At 40.2% G+C, this 20808-nt stretch overlaps 2 protein-coding genes across 2 annotated transcripts in view; both read left to right on the top strand.

Annotated features, from left to right (window-relative positions):
- Positions 1–4197, top strand: part of LOC308085977 (uncharacterized protein) — a gene marked incomplete at its 3' end in the record, with an annotated part of 29889 nt that extends 25692 nt beyond the window's left edge. The window contains exons 10-16 of the mRNA XM_080429294.1: positions 3–578; positions 698–858; positions 943–1163; positions 1272–1395; positions 3195–3286; positions 3832–3966; positions 4104–4197. Of these exons, the coding sequence (XP_080285420.1) occupies positions 3–578; positions 698–858; positions 943–1163; positions 1272–1395; positions 3195–3286; positions 3832–3966; positions 4104–4197 (1403 nt within the window). The remainder of the gene's footprint in view (positions 1–2; positions 579–697; positions 859–942; positions 1164–1271; positions 1396–3194; positions 3287–3831; positions 3967–4103) is intronic.
- Positions 4198–9937: 5740 nt separating this feature from the next.
- On the top strand, positions 9938–20331 carry LOC308084983 (serine/threonine-protein kinase/endoribonuclease IRE1-like). Its single transcript, XM_080427994.1, has 9 exons — positions 9938–10049; positions 12307–12678; positions 13833–13967; positions 15013–15597; positions 15807–15970; positions 16057–16277; positions 17445–17574; positions 18399–18475; positions 20118–20331. The coding sequence occupies exons 1-9, from the start codon at positions 9962–9964 to the stop codon at positions 20248–20250; spliced, it is 1905 nt and encodes a 634-aa protein (XP_080284120.1). The 5' UTR covers positions 9938–9961; the 3' UTR covers positions 20251–20331.
- Positions 20332–20808: the final 477 nt, after the last annotated feature.

Genomic DNA, 20808 nt, shown 5'->3' with positions numbered 1-20808 from the left:
AGAGGCATCTGAATCCAATGAGATGATTAACATGTCAGGAGAAGAGGAGGAGCAGAGAGATGACATCATTCCTATTACATCACCAGAACCACGGAAATGGATCCCAGTCAGTAAAAGATGGAGGCAACAGTTAGAGAAGCTTACAAACATTGATGACTGTAACGTTATCAAAGTTAGAAGTCTTCTGTTTGTGGCAGAAGAAGAATTCCGTATCGCAGTGGGAGGTGATGGAGTTGAGGTCTTCTTAGGGTTAACAGATGATGGCACTGAAGTCGCAGTGAAGAGAATGCCTAAATTCTTCTTTCATGTGCTGAAGAACGAGACAGACTTTTTACGTCTTCCAAAGCTTGATCATCCTTCAATTGTACGATATGTTGACTTTGCAGAGGATACAAACTTTGGTTATCTTGGACTTCAGTTGTGTGAATGCTCCCTGGCAGAATACATCACTGATCACAGCCTTTCTGAACTGGAGAGGAAACAGCTTGCACATCAGTTTGTCCAGAGCTTAAGTATTCTTCATCGCCAGGATCCTAAAATTATCCACCGTGATATCAAGCCCCAGAATGTCTTGATTGGTAAGCTTTTTTTTTTTTAATAAACAAATAATATCAGAAATATAAGCAACATTATGCTGAATTTATTTTGCTAAATCTAAAACCCTTTATTATGTTGATATACACAATTTTCCTTGCAGATATTCAAAGCAAGGCAAGACTGTCAGATTTTGGAATAAGCCGAGAATTACCCAAAGGACAAACAACCCTAGTCACAAGAGTTGCAGGAACGAAACACTGGAAGGCAAAGGAGACTTTGGACAATGATCAATTCCCATATAAAAAAAGCACCGATATCCAGGTTGTTTTTTTATTGTGTGTGAGAACAATTGAATTAATAACAACATAAAAATGTTCTTACTCAATGTACATGCTCATTCTTAAGGTGGCTGGGATGTTGATATACTACATCCTGTCTGGAGGACACCATCCATTTGGCAAAGGCGTTAAATGTGAAACCAACATTCTGGAAGGACATTACAACCTGGATCATGTTCAGGATGTGGTTGCCAAGGATCTCATCGAGAGGATGATCAATGAAGACCCAAATAAAAGACCTAGAGTGGAGGAATGCTTGGCTCATACTTTATTTTGGTCAAACGACAGGTATGATAGAAATATCTCCCCATTTCCACATATTATACATTCATTCACTGATATCTAAACGTTATTTCAGTTCATCATAGTCTAATGCTTTCAGTATATTTTTGCCAGGAGAGTAGAGTACTTGAGAAGGATTGGAAAGGAAGTTGACAACTGTCCAGATGATGACAAGGACCTCATCACTGTACTGGACCAGTATGCTGAGCAGGGACAGTTCAACACATGGAAACACAAGGTGACTTTATTACTAATGGTGTTGGATAAATGTATCCAACATACGTAGGCCTATCATACCCCCCCCCCGCTACACCCCCCCCCCCCACCCCCGTCAATGTGATGACTTCATCAAACAACGCAACTTCAACTTTTACTGACTGAAAGTCTTTGTATGTTTGTATGCCCTAAATTGCACTTAACCTTTGTTTTCTCTATTGCTCTACTTCTTTATTCATTGTATTCTTTATTTCACTTTAAACACTGAAATCTTCAGTGTAACTTAAGAAATAATTTCCACAAAGAATCCTAACCAGAATAAGATGAGACAGTTTGTCATATGAGAAACATACCAGACACCATCTAGATGTAGAATCTCCAGCGTTCTATTTAACAACCAAATTCATACATTTCTTATCAGAAAGGTCAGAGTAAATGAGGAGGTTAGTGTTTCTGATATGTCAGCTTATAGTCTCAGATCTTGTGATGTGAGGCACAGTTAGACATGAAAGAACAGATCTAAAATGTGCTGATTCAACAGCTGGCATGATAAGAATGTTTACACTGAGGTTCTCCTCTTATGTTCTTCTAAATGTTCATCTCAGCCTTAAGTCAGTCTCCAGTCTCACCAGAGCCCTCAGTTGGTGAAACACTAGAAGTGGGAATGAATGAATATTGCTTTATCTCTTCATTCCCTTACAATACCTTTGTAATGCCTTTAAATGCCTCTGTGTATGACATTTGCTGTTTAAATACTCTTGCCTTGCCAAGGTAACTAAAGCATAATTTAAAGCTCACATCCAGCTTCATGTTCCCAAGTCATTCATTTAATCTTCAAGCTGTATGTTTTTCCAGTCCTCACCTGAGTTGCTTCTTCTCATTGGATACTGATATCTCTGTAATAGTAGACATGAAAAACGTAATATTCTGACATGTCGTGTGTGTGTGTGTGATTGATTGATTGATTGATGTAGTTTGTTTAGAAAGACATGAGAATAGTACATGACAGTACATAACAGTACATGGAAGTACAAATTCACAATACAAGGTCTACTAAACTGGAAACCCTCATTAAGCATTACGCTGAGAACCCCATGCACACAAATCATGATGAAATATAAGAGGCAGGCAGATATACACACTACTATACAGAATGTCATACAATCAGCTTTCAGGTTACTGGTATGACGAGAGAAAAAATAATAATATATATATATATATACAAAAGAGGAAAATGAAGGAGGGGGGGGGTAGGGAGGGGTAGGTTAAGACTTAGACAGGGGCCATTTTCGAATTGCAGCCTCCTGAAGGTGTATCTTTAGGGCAGTTTTGAAAGTGAGTAGGGTTTTACACTCCTTTACTCCTTTTGGTAGGGCATTCCACATTTTTGATGAATAGCATGAGAACGAGTTCATACCCTTAGTTGAGCCAAATCTGGGTTGAACATGATCAGTGGAGCTGCCTCTGGTGTTATGATCATGGACTTCATTAACATTTTTGAAGTATTTTGACAAATACAGGGGGATCCCAATGTTGTGGTGTAACTTGAAGACCAGGCCCATAGCAAGTTGCTGTACTCTGTCCTCAACCCTAAGCCATCCAATCCTAGCAAAATGAGCAGGGGTTAGATGGGTTCTGTGATTGAGGCCAAGAAGTAGCCTTACAAGTGTGTGTGTGTGTGTGTGTGTGTGTGTGTGTGTGTGTGTGTGTGTGTGTGTGTGTGTGTGTGTGTGTGTGTGTGTGTGTGTGTGTGTGTGTGTGTGTGCGTGCGTGCGTGCGTGCGTGCGTGCGTGCGTGCGTGCGTGCGGTATATGTTTACAGTTACCAGTTGAGTTGAAGATGGATGAAATGAAGTCGTACCCTGAGAACTCTTTTGGACTGCTGCGCTTCATTCACCATCTCCATGAGCACTAGTAAGTTTAATTACATTTAAAAACAACACAAGCAGAAATCAATCCTGTCCATTTATAAATTAATATTTGATCCCCACCAAAATGTATGGAGCACTTCTCATGGAGCACTTTCCCTGGGTGTAAAGTGTCGGTCCAAGTCTGTTCTCTTTATCAGTGTTATATTTTTTAGCAGTAAAACATCATTTAATGCTTGCTCCTAAACAAGATTCAATAGGGGTATATATATATATATATATATATATATATATATATATATATATATATATATATATATATATATATATATATATATATATATATATATATATATATGTGTGTGTGTGTGTGTGTGTGTGTGTGTGTGTGTGTGTGTGTGTGTGTGTGTATATATATATATATTTATATATATATATATAGCCTGTATCCTGCATTAAATTATGTTTTACTGCTTATAAAAGGAGAAGATTGGCCGTAAGACTAACATAGTTATATGGTTATATCACTGTAGATGTGTGTGTTCATCATCAGATGTTGTGACTCCAGTGATCACTGCTTTGTGTTCACAGTGCTGAAGAGGCAGCTGGTGTTGACCTGATGGAGATGTTTCCTGATCTGTTTGGATGTGTTTATCAGTTTGCCCAAAAACAAGACTGGAACTCAAGGCCAACCCTGGAGGACATGTTTCACACAGAAGATGTTCTGTATTAAAGTCCACAAACCCTTTAGAGAAAGACTCTTTTCAGTCTATAAATGACTCAGTGTCTTGAAGGACTCTCATGATTAAAGAGTCCAATATGCAGTATCCTGTAGTAACAAAACATGTTCCCTCCTAATCTAGTTGTCTCCACCGGGAGGACATAGAGCCTCCATTTTACTCCTCCCATTCAACATTCCCCATTGACATGTGGTCCCCAGCCAATAGGAGTGCATGAAGCAACAAAGATCACCCTCCCCCAGCCAATAGGAGTACATGTAGCAACAAAGATCACCTTCCCCCCAGCCAATAGGAGTACATGTAGCAACAAAGATCACTCTCCCCCAGCCAATAGGAGTACATGTAGCAACAAAGATCACTCTCCCCCAGCCAATACGTGTACATGTAGCAACAAAGATCACCCTCCACTAGCCAATAGGAGTACATGTAGAAACAAAGATCACTCTCCCCCAGCCAATAGGAGTACATGTAGCAACAAAGATCACCTTCCCCCAGCCAATAGGAGTACATGTAGAAACAAAGATCACTCTCCCCCAGCCAATAGGAGTACATGTAGCAACAAAGATCACCTTCCCCCAGCCAATAGGAGTACATGTAGCAACAAAGATCACTCTCCCCCAGCCAATAGGAGTACATGTAGAAACAAAGATCACTCTCCCCCAGCCAATAGGAGTACATGTAGCAACAAAGATCACCTTCCCCCAGCCAATAGGAGTACATGTAGCAACAAAGATCACTCTCCCCCAGCCAATAGGAGTACATGTAGCAACAAAGATCACCCTCCACTAGCCAATAGGAGTACATGTAGCAACAAAGATCACCCTCCACTAGCCAATAGGAGTACATGTAGCAACAAAGATCACCCTCCACTAGCCAATAGGAGTACATGTAGCAACAAAGATCACCGTCCCCTAGCCAATAGGAGTACATGTAGCAACAAAGATCACCCTCCACTAGCCAATAGGAGTACATGTAGCAACAAAGATCACCCTCCCCCAGCCAATAGGAGTACATGTAGCAACAAAGATCACCCTCCCCTAGCCAATAGGAGGGAGCGCTCCCTGTGATCAATATACCAGCGCCTTCCTGCTATAGCCTGCCTGCTGTAACTACCTATACGAGAATAGCAGATCTCCAAGCTCACAACGGTCGCGTTGTGAGCTTGTATGTCTGTGTATGGTCTGTCCAGCCAACACACATGAGGATATTGAATGAACTGAAACCAGCGTTTCCCTAGCCTCGATCTCCAGGCTTTTATTGTTTAGTTTTGCTAAAAAATAAAAGCCTGGAGGAGCGCGTCGGTGTACCGGGTATAGGAAGTGTTTCATTTCCCCAACCAACCAGAGTGCAGTGGGCGTCGCTCGTAATGTTGTGTTAACGGGGCGGGGGTTGACGGATAGATCGGTGAACCAATGGGATCAGGCGCAATCTCTCCGCGCCTCTATACACCCGCCCCTCTATACACGAAAACAGGAGCGCTAGTGCAGCCTAGAGTTTCTCAAACAGGTTTGGGGATCTGTTGGGAATAGATTACATGAAACCGGCACCTGTGGGTTTAGTCTCAATGTTTGTAAACAAATAATTGGTCACTAATTCATAATTGGTCACTACAGCTTCAGTTTGACTATACTGTTTATTTTTAAGTTTATGTTTATTAAAGGATCCCCATTAGAGACACATGACTGAAGGTCATGTAGTACCAGTGTGGTCATGTAGTACCAGTTTCCCTGTAGACAGACGACCCCCCCCCCCCTCCTCTTTTTTGTACATATTTTGTATTTCCTCATGCTTTTTTTGTATATAATTTTTATTTTTCCATGCTTCCCCCCCCCCCTTTTTTGTACATATATTTTTTAAATGCTTTTTTTGGTACAGTGTATTTTTTCTGTATTATCTGTATTTTCATGTTGATTTTGAACTGTTTGGTTGCTACTATATATGTCTATGAAATTAACTCAAGGACCCCAACGGAAACAAGTCCGCAAGGACTTTTTTGGCCGGACCTTTTAGACAAAAGCATTATAAATGTAACTGTGTTGTTTTACATTCTTTTGCCTAATAAAAATGTCAATCAATCAATCAAAAGGTCCTTACACACCGGCGAATATGCGAATATACGCAAAATTCGGATTCGTTCCGAATAATTAAAAGACGCTTTTTCGCTTCGCGAAACTGATGTGGACACTTGCATTGACTTTATAAGTTTTTGAAAAAAAAAACGTATTTATTCGCATGAAGAATTCGCCCCGGTGTGTAAGGACCTTGAGCCTCTAGTCTTCCTGGGGTCCTAATACCTCTACTACATGGTACAGTAACATCCTGAAGGTGATTCAAACTCTAGAGGCTAGAGGGGATCCCCCGCTTGCGAAGCGCACGCCAAAAAAATGTTTTTGTTTTTTCCCCTCTAATCTAGCTAATTTGACACTGTGTTATGTTAATTCTTCATTATTAATAACTTACGATACATAAGTGGGTTCAGATTCTATTAAATAAGTATTTTTAACTATTTCAACATTTATTTTTATTATTCTAAATGACTTGGGGGGGGTCCAATCTGAAGCCCCCCGGGATTTCCGCGTCTGGTGCAGAGTATGAAAACATACATGAAAATAAACATGAAAACAACAGAACAACAATTCAAATACTTTTTCACACCCCCTTCAAGAATCCCCAAAAAACATATCCCTTAAAAAAAAAAAGGTGTCCTGTGGTCCGGTCCTGGACCGCGGGACACCTGTTGAGTACCCCTGCTATATAGTAGGCCCTACAATCAGAATATAGAGATATTTAACCTTTTAACTAAAAACGTTTTGTTTGAACCAAGAGTATGAATGTTTTTATTGTCTGTGATGTGGAGGAATAACTGACAACTTTGTTTATAAGGAGCTGCTTTAATGGTCTGTGACTCATTCAAACATCTTTGTAATAAGTTTACTTTGATAATAAAATAACATTCTACATTTATACAGACTACATTTATACAAACCAGAGAGTATCTTGTGTTTTTATGGATAAGCTGTAATTGTGGGTTTGCGTTCTTCTTCAGTCAGTCATCCACATTCTGCAGAATGTTGTTTTGCCTTTTAATTGCAGCTTGAAGCAAGCTTTTATCTTGATGTCAAGTACATAATACAAATACTTCCTTATTCAAGGTTTTGGAGTGAATGTCAGCATCAGTGGATAAGAATGAATGATACTTGAGTCAATAATCTTCACTGTAGCCTTTAAGCCTTACATATTTACAATGATCCTTAGCTTACATCTTTATTATGATCCTTACATCTTTATTATGTTAATTGGCAATACTTTTGTACTTTTACTCAAGTACATTTTGAATTCCGGACTTTTACTTATATACTAACTAAATAGAGTAAATAGAATTATATACTAACTAAAATGTACTAAATAGAGAATTTCTATAGTGCAGTATTGATACTTTTACTTAAGTAAACATTGTGAGTACTTTTTCCACACTGCCAAACAGAGGACAGAGGACAGGAAAGTGTGACTCTGTGAGAACATTCTGCTGTGACAACAAGTCACTGCATGCTGAGACTGCTGGCCAATCACCTCCACCAACGCGCATCTGGCCCAACCCAATACGAAGGTTCAGCCAATGGAACAATAGCACAGATAATAACAGTAATCCATGCCGCCTACGCCGTACTTTTACTTTTGGTACTTTAAGTATATTTTGAAGCCAATACTTTTGTACATTTACTCAAGTAACATTTTGAACACAGGCCTTTCACTTGTAACAGAGTATTTTTATATTGTGGTATTGCTACTTTTACTTAAGTAAAATATCTGAGTAGGCTATTTCTTCCACCACTGGTAATAGAGTATGTTTATATTGTGGTATCGCTACTTTTAATTAAGTAAAATATTTGAGTACTTCTTCCACCACTGGTGACAGTGAGATCTAACAGCTTTCATCCTGGTGTCTCTATTCAGGGCGTGATGTCATTATAGGCCAGGGACGCGGGAAGTGGGGTGCTGAGGGTGCTGCAGCACCCCTGGTGGTGGGGAAGAGAAAGAAAAAATTTTGAAAAAAATTAGATTTTTTTTTTTTTTAAATTAAACAAATATATATAATTTTAAAAGTCTATATACACACTTATATATTAAAACAATGATGTATTTAACTTTGGGGAATAAAATATTTGTTGAAAAAGGTGAAAAAATGTGAAAAATGTGAAAGAAATCGCGGGACACATGTGAAAAAAAAATTGCGTGCGGAGTCCCCCGCCAAGCCCAGCCCCCCCTGGCATAAATGACTTCCAGCGTCCCTGTTATAGGCAGATCTACAAGCTCACTATGCACTGGGTTGAGTGATCTTGTAGATCGATTATTTCACTATTAATATGTTAGCATAAGTTTGAACCATTTAAGTGGTTAAAACACTTCTCTGTGACCTCTGACCTCTATGTCTCATAGATGTGATCAGTAAGACATACACACATGTCATGCACTTTACAACCTGCAGAGGGCAGAAGAGGACACTGAACAGACAGTAGTCAGAGAATACAGGTCAATCAGGGACGTGTGTGTGTGTGTGTGTGTGTGTGTGTGTGTGTGTGTGTGTGTGTGTGTGTGTAAGCAGTGACTAACATAAAGGGAGGAGGAGGGTTTACGTTGAGGAGACTTTGGAGGCGGGGCTGTAAGCTGCCCATCCAATCAGAAGTTAGAATGCTACTGTATTGTATGTGCTATTGTTCCATTGGCTGAACTTCTTTGGTTCTTTGGGTTGGACTAGATGCATGTTTGTGGTGAGAATGCATGCAGTGACTAGTCAGTCACATTCATACCCACTATGTGAGGGGAGGTACTAGTCAGTCACAGCAGCCTAGTCTCACATTCATAGATTCATACCCACTATGTGAGTTGAGGGTTTGTATGTCAGTATTTTAACTATTATCTTTAAGGCAGAGGGTTTGTATATCTTTGGACATCAGGGGAAAAGGGCTCCCAAAGCCCCCCCCCCGCGTCCCCCCCCCTCCCCCTCACATGCCTGTAATTATAAAACACAATAAAGTTTATCAAAGGATAAATGAAGTGAACAGAACTGAAACATGATGTCTGATGCATGTTTTATTGTGACTTTTTTTGTACGTTGTTTGAAACAAATAAAAAGAAAGAAAGAAAGAAAGAAAGCTCACTTGAGGACACAGCCACACACACACACACACACACACACACACACACACACACACACACACACACACACACACACACACACACACACACACACCTCTGACATAGGCTACGACTGTGTGTGTGTGTGTGTGTGTGTGTGTGTGTGTGTGTGTGTGTGTGTGTGTGTGTGTGTGTGTGTGTGTGTGTGCGTGTGTGCGTGCGTGCGTGCGTGCGTGCGCATGCAAAGGGAAGCTAGTTAGTTGCATCATGGGTATATGGAGTGTCACAAGCGTCATGGCGCAACTTGCTCCTGGTTTTTGAATTTTCTCCATTTACAACCCGTATATCTACATTAACGTTCATATTTCAAATATAAAGTTTGGACCCCACGGTCATGGATGTAACAAGCTAAAACGCCTGGGTGTAAGTACCCGTATTTTCTGTATTGTTCAATTAAAAGCATTTTAATCTGATTGATGGCCATTTTCTCAGCACTGTCTCCATATGTTTTCAACTACGCGACCCTATTGGTTGGCAGGTGTACTGCACGCTGATACATTATAACTCTATGAGAAAATGGCTGCCGATCGGATTAAAATGCGTTTTATTGAACAATACGGAAAATACGGGTACTTAAACCCAGGCGTTTCAACTTGTTACATCAATGGCCGTGAGGTCAGCACTTTATATTTGAAATGTGAACGTTTATGTAGATGTACGGGTTGTAAAGGGAGAAATGTCAAAAATCAGGAACATGTTGCAGGGCTAAAAGTTCAGATGAATCCAGGATGAAATCGAAAGTATGAAAGTAAAAATCTAATCTGAGCACAAAGCAGGAGGACAACATGATGGCGGATCTGTCCTTCCAACTCAGTGTTTATTTCAACATTCTCCTGGTAATATGGACCAGCTGTTACAACACTTCTGTTACAGGTAAGGTTAACTTATAATGTTTAATACTTAATAAAACAACTTATAAGAGTTATTACAGTGGAGTAACGCATAGGGAGAGGTAGCTCTGGTCCAGAGTGTTAGTGAGTTCTCTCTAAAGCTCTGCTTACAGACAAAGCATTCCACTGTCCTGTGAGGCTCCAACTGTAGTAAAAAATAAACGAAACTATTTCGTTATTCACCGAAACAACTAATGTTTTGTGTTGTTGAAAGTCTATTTTCCAGGGTGGGAAGTCTCTCATGGACATTATTGTATTTACTCCACTGCGCCCCCTACAGGTCTGCTCAATGGTAATTTATATTGATCAGATCTGTAGGGGGCGCAGGTGAACAAAATAAATAATATCCGTCTGGCGGACATATTTTATTTTCTGCCCAAAAAGTATATTATACAGAGAAGGTGGGGTGCTGAGAGGCTTCCCACCCTGCAGAATAGACTTTCAACAACACAAAACAGTCTTTGTTTAGGGGAATAGTGAAGTAGTTTAGTTTATTTGTACTAAAGATGGAGCCCTCGCAGGGCAGTGTATTTCTCTGTCTATAGAGAAGTCACTAAAGGCGGCTTTCCATATGCATGGCCTCACCCTACCCCACACCACACCGTCCACTTGTGCCTCGGTTTCCACTACAATGAAGTGGGTAGAGTGGTGTGTAAGTGGTACTAAACTGGTGCCTAAAAAGTACCCAGTCCTGGGTAGGTCTGAGCTAGGCCAAGCGGGGCGAAACACTTCATAATGACTGATCACCCACCGACTTTTTATTTAGAACAGGATATAGTTGTAAAACATTATAATACTTTATATATTATTATAATCACAGTTAAAATCTATTCTAGTGTGTTATAATTATCATAGTTGTAAAACATTATAATAATTTATAGTGTATTATAATCACAGTTATAATCTATTATAGTGTATTATGATTATCAAAGTTGTAAAACATTATATTACTTTATAGTGTATTATGATCACAGTTGTAATCTATTTTAGTGTGTTATAATTATCATATGTAAAACATTATACTACTTTATAGTGTATCATGATCACAGTTGTAATCTATTATAGTGTGTTCTAAGTATCATAGTTGTAATAAATTATAATAATTTATATTGTATTATAATCAGTTATAATGCATTATAGTGTATTATAATTAGCATAGTTGTAATACATTATAATTTATATTGTATTATAATCACAGTTATAAGGATCCATTTGGTTCATACCGAACCAAATGGTTCACCCACACGTGCACAGGTGATTTGCATTTGTATACAGGACAGTTGGCCACTCATTTACATTACATTGTTAGACAAAAAGCAATGACCTCCATCTATGTTTACATTACAAATGAGTGTCAATGACCGGAGTCTGCTACTCATACCTGTGGATTTGAGAGGGGGTACTTTTGTGTAATGGAAAAGGTAGATATTTTGATGCGGTGTGGTGTGGTGTGGTGTGGTGTAGTGTGGTGTGGTGCTTAAGCTGCAGTGGAAAGGGGGCTTAAGGCTCTGGACCAGGGCTAAGGGAGGGGCTGATTAAGTTTTGTAGAAAATAATGTGCAGACGTTTTCTTTTTGTTTAATTGATTGATTTGATTTGATTGAATACTTTATTAGACAGAAATGCAAACAGTACAGTCATACACTTGGTCTAAAAGGATAAAGTCCTGAGGACTTGTTTCCATTAAGGTCCTGTGTATTCAATTCACAGAGACATTTAAAGACATACAATACTACTGTATATCCTAGACATCATCATAGTAGCCTGAAGCCTAATGCTAATATATATTTCGTTTTGTGATGAAACATCTGAAATTAAACATCTAAAATTCAAATCATTGTCTGGTGTAAAGGTTCCAGTGAGCTTTTATTTTTCCATCCTTACATGATAACAGAAGCTTTTACTCTGAAGAGACACCAGTCCTCCAAAGGTTGGCCATAGCTTAGTGGGTCACTGGTTCACTTCCCTGCCCCGTTCATGAGCAAAACACTAACTGCTCCTCCTTGAGTGCTCAATATGTCTGTCTGTCTGTCTGTCTGTCTGTCTGTCTGTGCCTGCCTGCCTGCCTGCCATCAACTAGACAGTATAGTAGAGTAGACAGTGGTCAAAGAAAACAGGTAGGTCGACTTATCTATCGACAAGCAAACAGCATACATCTGATTAAAGATAATAAATACAAGTTCAAGATCAATATCTGTAGGCCTACTAAAACTTTTCTTTCTTGCTTTCTTTTGTTTTAAGGACAACCTCAGGTCATAGGGTCATCTGAGCCCGTGGTGGCCAAAGTGGGAGATGATGTCATCCTTCCTTGTCACATTGAGCCAGAACAGCCAGAACAGCAGAACAGCGCGTCCAGAGAGACGGTGGAGTGGACCAGAGTCAGACCCAACATGAAGCCGGTTATGGTGCATCTCCTTCAAAATGGACGTGTAAATACCCATGAACTGGACCCGTCGTACAAGCACAGGACGTCCCTGTTTCATGACAAGCTGTCTCATGGTAACATCTCACTGAAGCTGACCAGGGTGACGCTCTCAGACAACGGGACGTACAAGTGTTTTGTTCCAACCCTGAAGAGCATCAGCAAGAGCAGTGAGATCCAGCTCCATGTTGGTAAGATTTACTGTTTGTGGCCTGGACCGCTGGCGTAGCGGTCCAGGCACCTAGAGTAGCCTAGCGTGTCGTGGGTTCGAGTCGGCCTTTGCTGCATGTCACTCCCCATCTCTCTCCCTATTTCCTGTCAGCCTACTATCCTATCAATAAAGGCATAAATGTAACAAAGAAAAAAGAAAACATGGATGGGAAAACAACAAGGAAGAAAAGAGAAGGAAACATAGCTTTTATTAAATAATTTTCAAAATAGACTTTTCAAAATCAACTCCTGAACTGTTGAACTACCAGTTTTCAATTACACATCTCTGCATATACCTATATACTAGATTTTCAGGCCGCTATACAGCCTTCAATCTAGTCCCATATAGTGATATAAGCTGATCAGAGCAATTAATGGTCACAGAGTTATGGCCATTTGAAGTGTTAAACACTGCTGTAACACTGCTGTAGCCCCATACTATGTATGCAATTTAGTTTTTTTTTTTGTGTGACTATTCTCACGCCAGACCCCTGAACAGTGTGCCATGTTTGGCGAGGATCAGAGAAACGGTGTGCCTCAAAAGTCCAGATGTTACATTTGTGACGTCCACAGTCGTCCGCCGTCTGTCCGCCCAAATTTAATATAGGATGTATGTATGCATGTATGTATGTATGTACACACGCACCTCTGTACGTACGTGGATGGACAGACAGACAGACAGACAGACAGACAGACAGACAGACAGACAGACAGACAGACAGACAGACAGACAGACAGACAGACAGACAGACAGATTGCCTGATAATCATCGTACAATATCCTGTAGTGTGTGCTGCCCCATTATTTAAAATCTTGTAGCTGTATATTTAAGATAATTGTATTACCATGTAATGTGTGATGCTACCAGTTTTCCAAATCAAGTAATCTGAGCCTCTTTAAACTAAAAAAGGCAGTAAATACGTGGCATATGAAACCAAACAATAATAATCACAAAATCAAGTTTTCACCAAAAATACACACGTATAATAATAATAATTATTATTATTATTATTATTATTATTATTACTCACAGCTTTGGGCTACAGGACAGTGTCTAGAACCATTTCAACACCACTGTTGATTTGATTGATTTATTTAATAATACATATGGTGTCATCATGACTGTGTGTTTCAGAGAGTGTGAGTCCCAGCATGGTGGAGGGAGGATCAACTGCAGGAGCGACGACAGGAATTGTTATAACAGTGATTATTATCATCATCTTGGTGGCAGCAGTACTGGGATATTTATACTGGAAAAAGAACAAAACTGGTGAGACTATCCGTCTCTAATATTATATCGTAAGTGTGTGTGTGTGTGTGTGTGTGTGTGTGTGTGTGTGTGTGTGTGTGTGTGTGTGTGTGTGTGTGTGTGTGTGTGTGTGTATATATATATTCATGTATATATATATATTTACACACACATTTGACCCACTGGTAGTCGAGTGGTCGACTAGTCGATGTTAACCTATTATGTAATAATAAAGACACTCTAGGGAACGGCATAGGGCAGCATAGGGCAGCAGCTAGGTTGCAGCTAGGTTGCAGCTAGGTTGACAACGGATATACACAAACAAACGCAAACGTGTGAGAACGTTACTCTGCAACAAAGAACAGCATTTCACAATTGCCACAATCCACTCACCAAAATGACTGTATCTGCCGTGTATCTCGTTAAATAAATATATAAATACAGCTGTTTACTCACTAGCCGTGCTACACAAACACTCCACCGTCTTTTTGACCACATCTTCAGTGAAATACTTACAAATATTTATACAAATAAATATGTACAAAATAATGTCGAGCGGCCTGTTATTTAGCTGGGGCCGCCCTCACCTGCTGTGTTCACTACAATGTTATATTTAAGTCCCGGAAAAGACTCTAACGCAACACTGGTCACTTCCCACCGTGGTGAAGTTGGTTTCAGGTTGGATATTCACCCAGCTGGATGTTATCCAACTGGGTGAATATCCAACCTGAAACCAACTTCACCACAGTCCCCTACACACCAGATCACTGCTTTGTGCGTAACTCTCAGCATTACGTTCCGTTTATAATGTTTGTAATTTTAAAAAGAGAACTGTACAGGTGTGACTATAGTTGAATTAGCTTGCTACCTTGTACGACTGCATAAAAAATAAATTAAAAATACATTTAAAAGATCAAAACATTTTTTTTAATACAAATCTACTATTTGACTAGTACCAATAAGGTCGACTAGTGGTTATACTAGTCGACTAGTTGGTGAAAGCCACAACTACTAACATAATATACACCAATCACAGAATATGACGTTTCCATGTGTACCATTACAGAGCCATCACAATCCAATGAGATGACTGACATGAGAGACATGTCAGTAGAAGAGGAGGAGCCGAGAGATGACCTCATTCCTATTACATCACCAGAACCACGGAAATGGTGCCAAGTCAGTGAAAGATGGAGGCAAAAGTTAGAGAAGCTTGCAAACATTGATGACTGTAACGTTACCAAAGTTAGGAGTCTTGTATTTGTGAAAGGTGATGAATTCTGCATCGCAAAGGGAAGTGATGGAACTCAGGTCTTCTTGGGGTTAAGAGAAGACGGCACTGAAGTTGCGATCAAGAGAATATCTAGAATCAACTACAACACGCTGGAAAAGGAAGAAGCGTTTTTACGTCTTCCAAAGCTTGATCATCCTTCAATTGTACGATATGTTGACTTTGCAGAGGATAAGGACTTTGGTTACCTTGCTCTTCAGTTGTGTGAATGTACACTGGCAGAATACATCACTGAACACAGCCTTTCTGAACTGGAGAGGAAAGACCTTGCAAAACAGGTTCTCCAGAGCTTAAGTGTTCTTCATGGTCAGAATCCTCAAATTCTCCACCGGGATATCAAGCCCCAGAACGTCCTGATTGGTAAGATACACTGTAGGGAAACATAGTTGTTCCAACTATGTTTTGTCCAAACATCATGCAAATCGGTACACATTATCTATTTTCTAGTTATTCTAATTCTTATTATGCTACAAGCAGATGATATCTGAAATATAAGTAACATGCTGTATGCTGAATGTATTTGCTCAATCTAAAATTGATTTAATTGATCAACCCTATTTGCTTTGCAGATATTCAAAACAGGGCAAGACTGGCAGATTTTGGAAAAAGCCGACAATTACTCAAAGGACAAACGACCCATTGCACAAGCAGTGCAGGAACATCATGTTGGATGGCAAAGGAGACTTTGGATGGAAACAGTGTTGTCAGATATAAAAGAAGCACTGACATCCAGGTTGGTTTGTTTTATTGTGTGAGAACAATTTAATGAATGACAACAACATACAAATGTTCTTACTCATGTTCATGTTCATTCTAAAGGTGACTGGGATGTTGATATATTACATCCTTTCTGGAGGGGAGCATCCATTTGGTACAGGCACTAGATGTGAAGGCAACATTCTGGATGGAAACTACAACCTGGACCAGGTTCAGGATGTGGTTGCCAAGGATCTCATCGAGAGGATGATCAATGGAAACCCAGAGGAACGACCAACAGTGGAGGAATGCTTGGCTCATCCTTTATTTTGGTTAAACGACAGGTATGATAGAAACAATCAAACATTTTCCATTCACATATTATTATTCACTCATTCACTGATTATTAGTGTGGTTGCCCTAACAGGGCAACCAGACTATAGTAATCCTTACACTTTATTAGTGTGGTTGCCCTAACAGGGCAACCAGACTATAGTAGGGATACTATATTATTTCTAGATAAACAATACTTTGCCGCGCATCTCCTCCCACAGTTTATTTTTCTCAATTTAGTGCCATATGTCAAAATGACCGGTCTCACCGGGAATCCTGTGCTTGTATTTTGCTAAGAGATTGGTTACATAGTTTAATTGATATTGATTTAATAGTGCATTAAATTTCCCCATCCACTTTAATGGAAAAGTGAAAAAACTCCCATTCAAGTATTTTTTTCTCAGAGACCGTAAGGGTTAGAGTTACAAGACTTTGAGGGAAGGTTCATAATTTAGTCCGAAATTATTTTTAAAAAAAATACACCAATCGGCCTCATGGTGGCGCTATAAAAGGGTGGCGCTATAAAAGCCCACTTTACGTTTTGGCCTATAACTCTTGAACCGTTGGTCGTAAAATAAATAAATAACACACTTTTAGCTCCTCCTCCCACATATTTTCTCCAAATTTCACAAAAATCGGTACACATGATCTTTGGACCCATGCGATAATCTGGACCTGAATTTTGATAGTCCATACCGTGCGTCCGTAAATGGCTTCCAAAGTTAGCGGAAGGGGCCCGTTTTACAAAAAAGGCCACAAATCACAACGAAACGTCCGGTCAATCCCAAATTTGAATCAAATGTCAAGGGTGGTTTACTCAACAAATCCCCAAAAGCATTTCCACTTTGATCCATAGGGGGCGCCACAAATGCTCAAAATGTAACCGTTTGATGCAAAAACCTTATGTTGGGGGATCAATCCTCTCAAAATGAAACGCAAGTGATCTCAGGAGTTATGTGACAATGTAATTGGCGCAGCCTCCGACGGTATTCCTCCCAGCGTATTCCTCGAGTCCCGGCGGCAGCGACCCGCGACTCGCGTCGGCGCAACCACACTCTGCAATTGCCCTGAATTGCGACGCGTCTAGTTTAAGCTGTTCTTCATCAGTTTGAGGCAATGGTAAGGTGCTTAAATATGCTAGCCCAATGCTGTCATTATTTTCTGATTTATTTTCCCAGGAAAGTAGAGTACTTGAGAAGGATTGGAAACCAAAAGGAAGTTGAGAACTGTCCAGATGATGACAAGGACCTCATCACTGTACTGGACCAGTATGCTGAGCAGGGACAGTTCAACACATGGAAACACAAGGTGACTTTATTGCTAATTGTGTGAGAATTTCTTAATCACAATTTCCATTTCATCCTAACTTATTTTGCTCCTTCCATTCTTTATTTCTCTTTAAACGCTATGCCTTTAACTCTTTGACTGCCAGAGTATTTTCATAAAGTACTCCCCCAGTGCCAGCAATTTTCGTGTTTTTTTATTTTTATATTTTGAATTTTTCTCATGAAAATAATTTAAGGACACATAATGTAAAGACCCAGCACAAATCCGCCACTAGAGCGCAGCACATGACAGCTTTGATCATGTCGTTGGGTCTCTCTCACCCTTCTTCATAGATTAGACAAGGAAAAACATGAAAACGGATGTGACGTCCCCCCCATTGTTTTGATCGGCGAAAATTACGTTGTGATATACGACGGCGATGACTGATCGTCACCCAGACCATAGATTATAGAAGAGAAACTGTCCGTTTGTCCGTCATACCGTGTGAAAGACCGTTTATTTACCTATTTTGGACGAAAATGACTGGGGAAAAGAATCAAAAACCGGAAACGGAATCCAGGTCATGAAACCGGATGCAGATGTCCGTGAAGTAAGTGGAACTCGAGAATAACATTGAATATTAAGCAGCATAGCGCAATCAGAGATTAAACAATGAACGCGCGTCCAGCGCGTCGAGCGCGTCGACGGCCAACTGGACAAAGTAGCACTTGACGCGTTATCGCGTCGTCCGCAGTCAAAGAGTTAATTAACGCATTGTTTATGAAATGTACTGTACACTTTGCTTTGCCAAAGTATCATAATTTAAGGCTCACGTCCCTATTTGATCTTTAATGTTGTTTGTCCAGTTCCCACCTGAGTTGCTTCAGAAGATGAGGTCCTACCCTGACAACTCTTTTGGACTGCTGCGCTTCATTGAGCACCAGTAAGTTCAATGACATTTGTACAAACGACAATCAGAATCACATCACAGGTTTACACGTGTAAAGAAGTGGGTGAAATCCTTTGTTGTGCATCAAGCTCCATCATTCACAGTTCTCAGAGAGAGGGAGAGCAAGGAGAAAAACAAGAAACAAACTAGTCAATGTATACATATAGCATTAAAACAAGTAGCAGGTATGTACATTTAAAAAAAAGCAGCCGCACAGCCGGGCACCTGATGGAGGGGAAGGGAACTGGTTGGAATAACGTGTTCCTTCGGGACCGTACCTATGTTCCCCGGGTCCTACTGTATGTTCCCCAGGTCCTATGTTCCCCGCTTTCCTAGGGAGAGCGGGGAATATAGGACCTAACCTAAACCTAACCCTAACCTTAGTGGGGGAACATAGAACCCGGGGAACATAGGGATGACCCCGTTCCTTCCACGCGCTACGTCCAACCAGGGAAACTCCCCCCTGTCAGGTGACAAGAAGGTTAGTTGGCTCTCATGCATTGAAGGAGGCATGAGCTCGGCCCTGGCCTCCCTAGGCTGTGGGGGACTGGTGTAGTGCTGGTGTAGTGCTGGTGTAGTGCTGGTATAGCGCCCAGGATCACTTAGGAAATTGGCACCGGGTGAAAAAAAATGGGTTACAAAAATCGTGGGATAAAAAAAAGTAGCCACACATCGGTATTCCACAGAGGAATACCGATGTTCCTCTGTGGAATGGCATACGGTAAAATCCACAGGTAAAATAAACATGGTAAAACCACATACTGTAGGAAAAAAGCAGTCTGTCAAGTAGCCTGTGAAGTATAAGTATAGCCTAAGTACTTCCAGTGGCAAACTGTACCAGGCTGGTGACAGCAGGTGTTCAGGCCTTGTTCAACAGTCTGATGGTAGCCAGGTGGAAGACATCAACCCAATGGGCCATCATGGGTTGTGGTTCACACAAACAATTATCAGGGTGTTGATATATTTATACATGTCATACAGTAATGTGGTGTTCATCTAGAACAGTGGTTTTCAACCTTTTTCATGCCAAGGACCCCTAAATTGATATACATTTGTGCCAGCAAAATGTTTTGTGCCAGGGACCCCCAGAAGAGAAGATTTGTGTTTTAAAAAAATGCAAAATTCAACACAATTCTTTAAACACTTTCAAGATTTTTTCAAACATTTTCAAAAATAGCAGATCTACAAGCTCGCAGCACGGCACGAAGTGACGCGCTGTGAGCTTGGATATCTGCTATTTTTGAATAGCCAACATATAAAAATATGGATAAAGGGGTGAAAATGTATCAACACCTTTTGCTGGGGACCCCCTAAAACCCCCTCAAAGACCACTGGTGGTCCCCGGACCACTGGTTGAGAACCACTGATCTAGAATGAACAGAACAGAACCGTACAGTACAGGACATTGAACAACTGGGGCCTCCTATTAATTATTTCGAATCTCATAGATTTTACTTTATGTGATGGAAACTGACAAACTGATGAAACCCCATATTTTTTTTAAATTAAATATTGTCTTTGATTATTATGACTGAATTAAGTTATTTGGTGTTTTACTGCTGTGGTATCAGTGTAAATGTGTATGTGTTCACCATCAGATGTTGTGACTCCAGTGATCACTGCTTTGTGTTCACAGTGCAGCTGGTGTTGACCTGATGAAGATGTTTCCTGGTATGTTCGGGTGTGTTTACCAGTTTGCCCAGGAGCAACGCTGGAACTCAAGGCCAACCCTGAAGGACATGTTTCACACAGAAACCAGTGCTGTATGAAAGTCCACAAGCCCTTTAGAGAAAGATACTCTCTCTCTCTCTCTCTCTCTCTCTCTCTCTCTCTCTCTCTCTCTCTCTCTCTCTCTCTCTCTCTCTCTCTCTCTATATATATATATATATATATATATATATATATATATATATATATATATATATATATATATATATATATATATATACATACATATATATATATATATATATATATATAAAAAAAACTCCCTCTGCTTCTCTCAGGAAGGGACCACACACTCCAGGGACAGGTCTCACTTAATGCTCTATGTCAGGGGTTTTCAACAGGTGGTCTGTGGACCACTTGTGGTCCCTGAAGGTATTGCATGTGGTCCCTGACCATGTTGCAATATGTTTTTTTCTTCTTGTTCCATGGAACAGTGCATATTATCCACCTGGTGACCTATGATGACATGTCAATGTTGTCAGTTTCTGGGAAGTCGGAGGTCAAGAAATTCCACAGAAAAGGGGAAGTTGTACCGGATTGCCTGATGGAGTCATCATTATTAGGAAATGTGGCCATATAATTGCATGTGTCTGTGTAGT

The sequence above is a fragment of the Gymnoscopelus braueri genome (genome assembly GCF_963280865.1).
Source record: "Gymnoscopelus braueri genome assembly, chromosome: 5".
NCBI classification, from domain to species: domain Eukaryota; kingdom Metazoa; phylum Chordata; class Actinopteri; order Myctophiformes; family Myctophidae; genus Gymnoscopelus; species Gymnoscopelus braueri.
The sequence above is the reverse complement of the archived record's forward strand: the minus strand, read 5'-3'. Positions and strand labels throughout refer to the sequence as shown.

Coding starts and splice junctions, on each gene's coding strand:
- LOC308084983 (XM_080427994.1), top strand. CDS start 9,962: ATGATGGCGGATCTGTCCTTCCAACTCAGTGTTTATTTCAACATTCTC. Junction 10,050..12,306: donor TTACAACACTTCTGTTACAG/GTAAGGTTAACT, acceptor TTTTGTTTTAAG/GACAACCTCAGGTCATAGGG. Junction 15,971..16,056: donor AAAGAAGCACTGACATCCAG/GTTGGTTTGTTT, acceptor TTCATTCTAAAG/GTGACTGGGATGTTGATATA.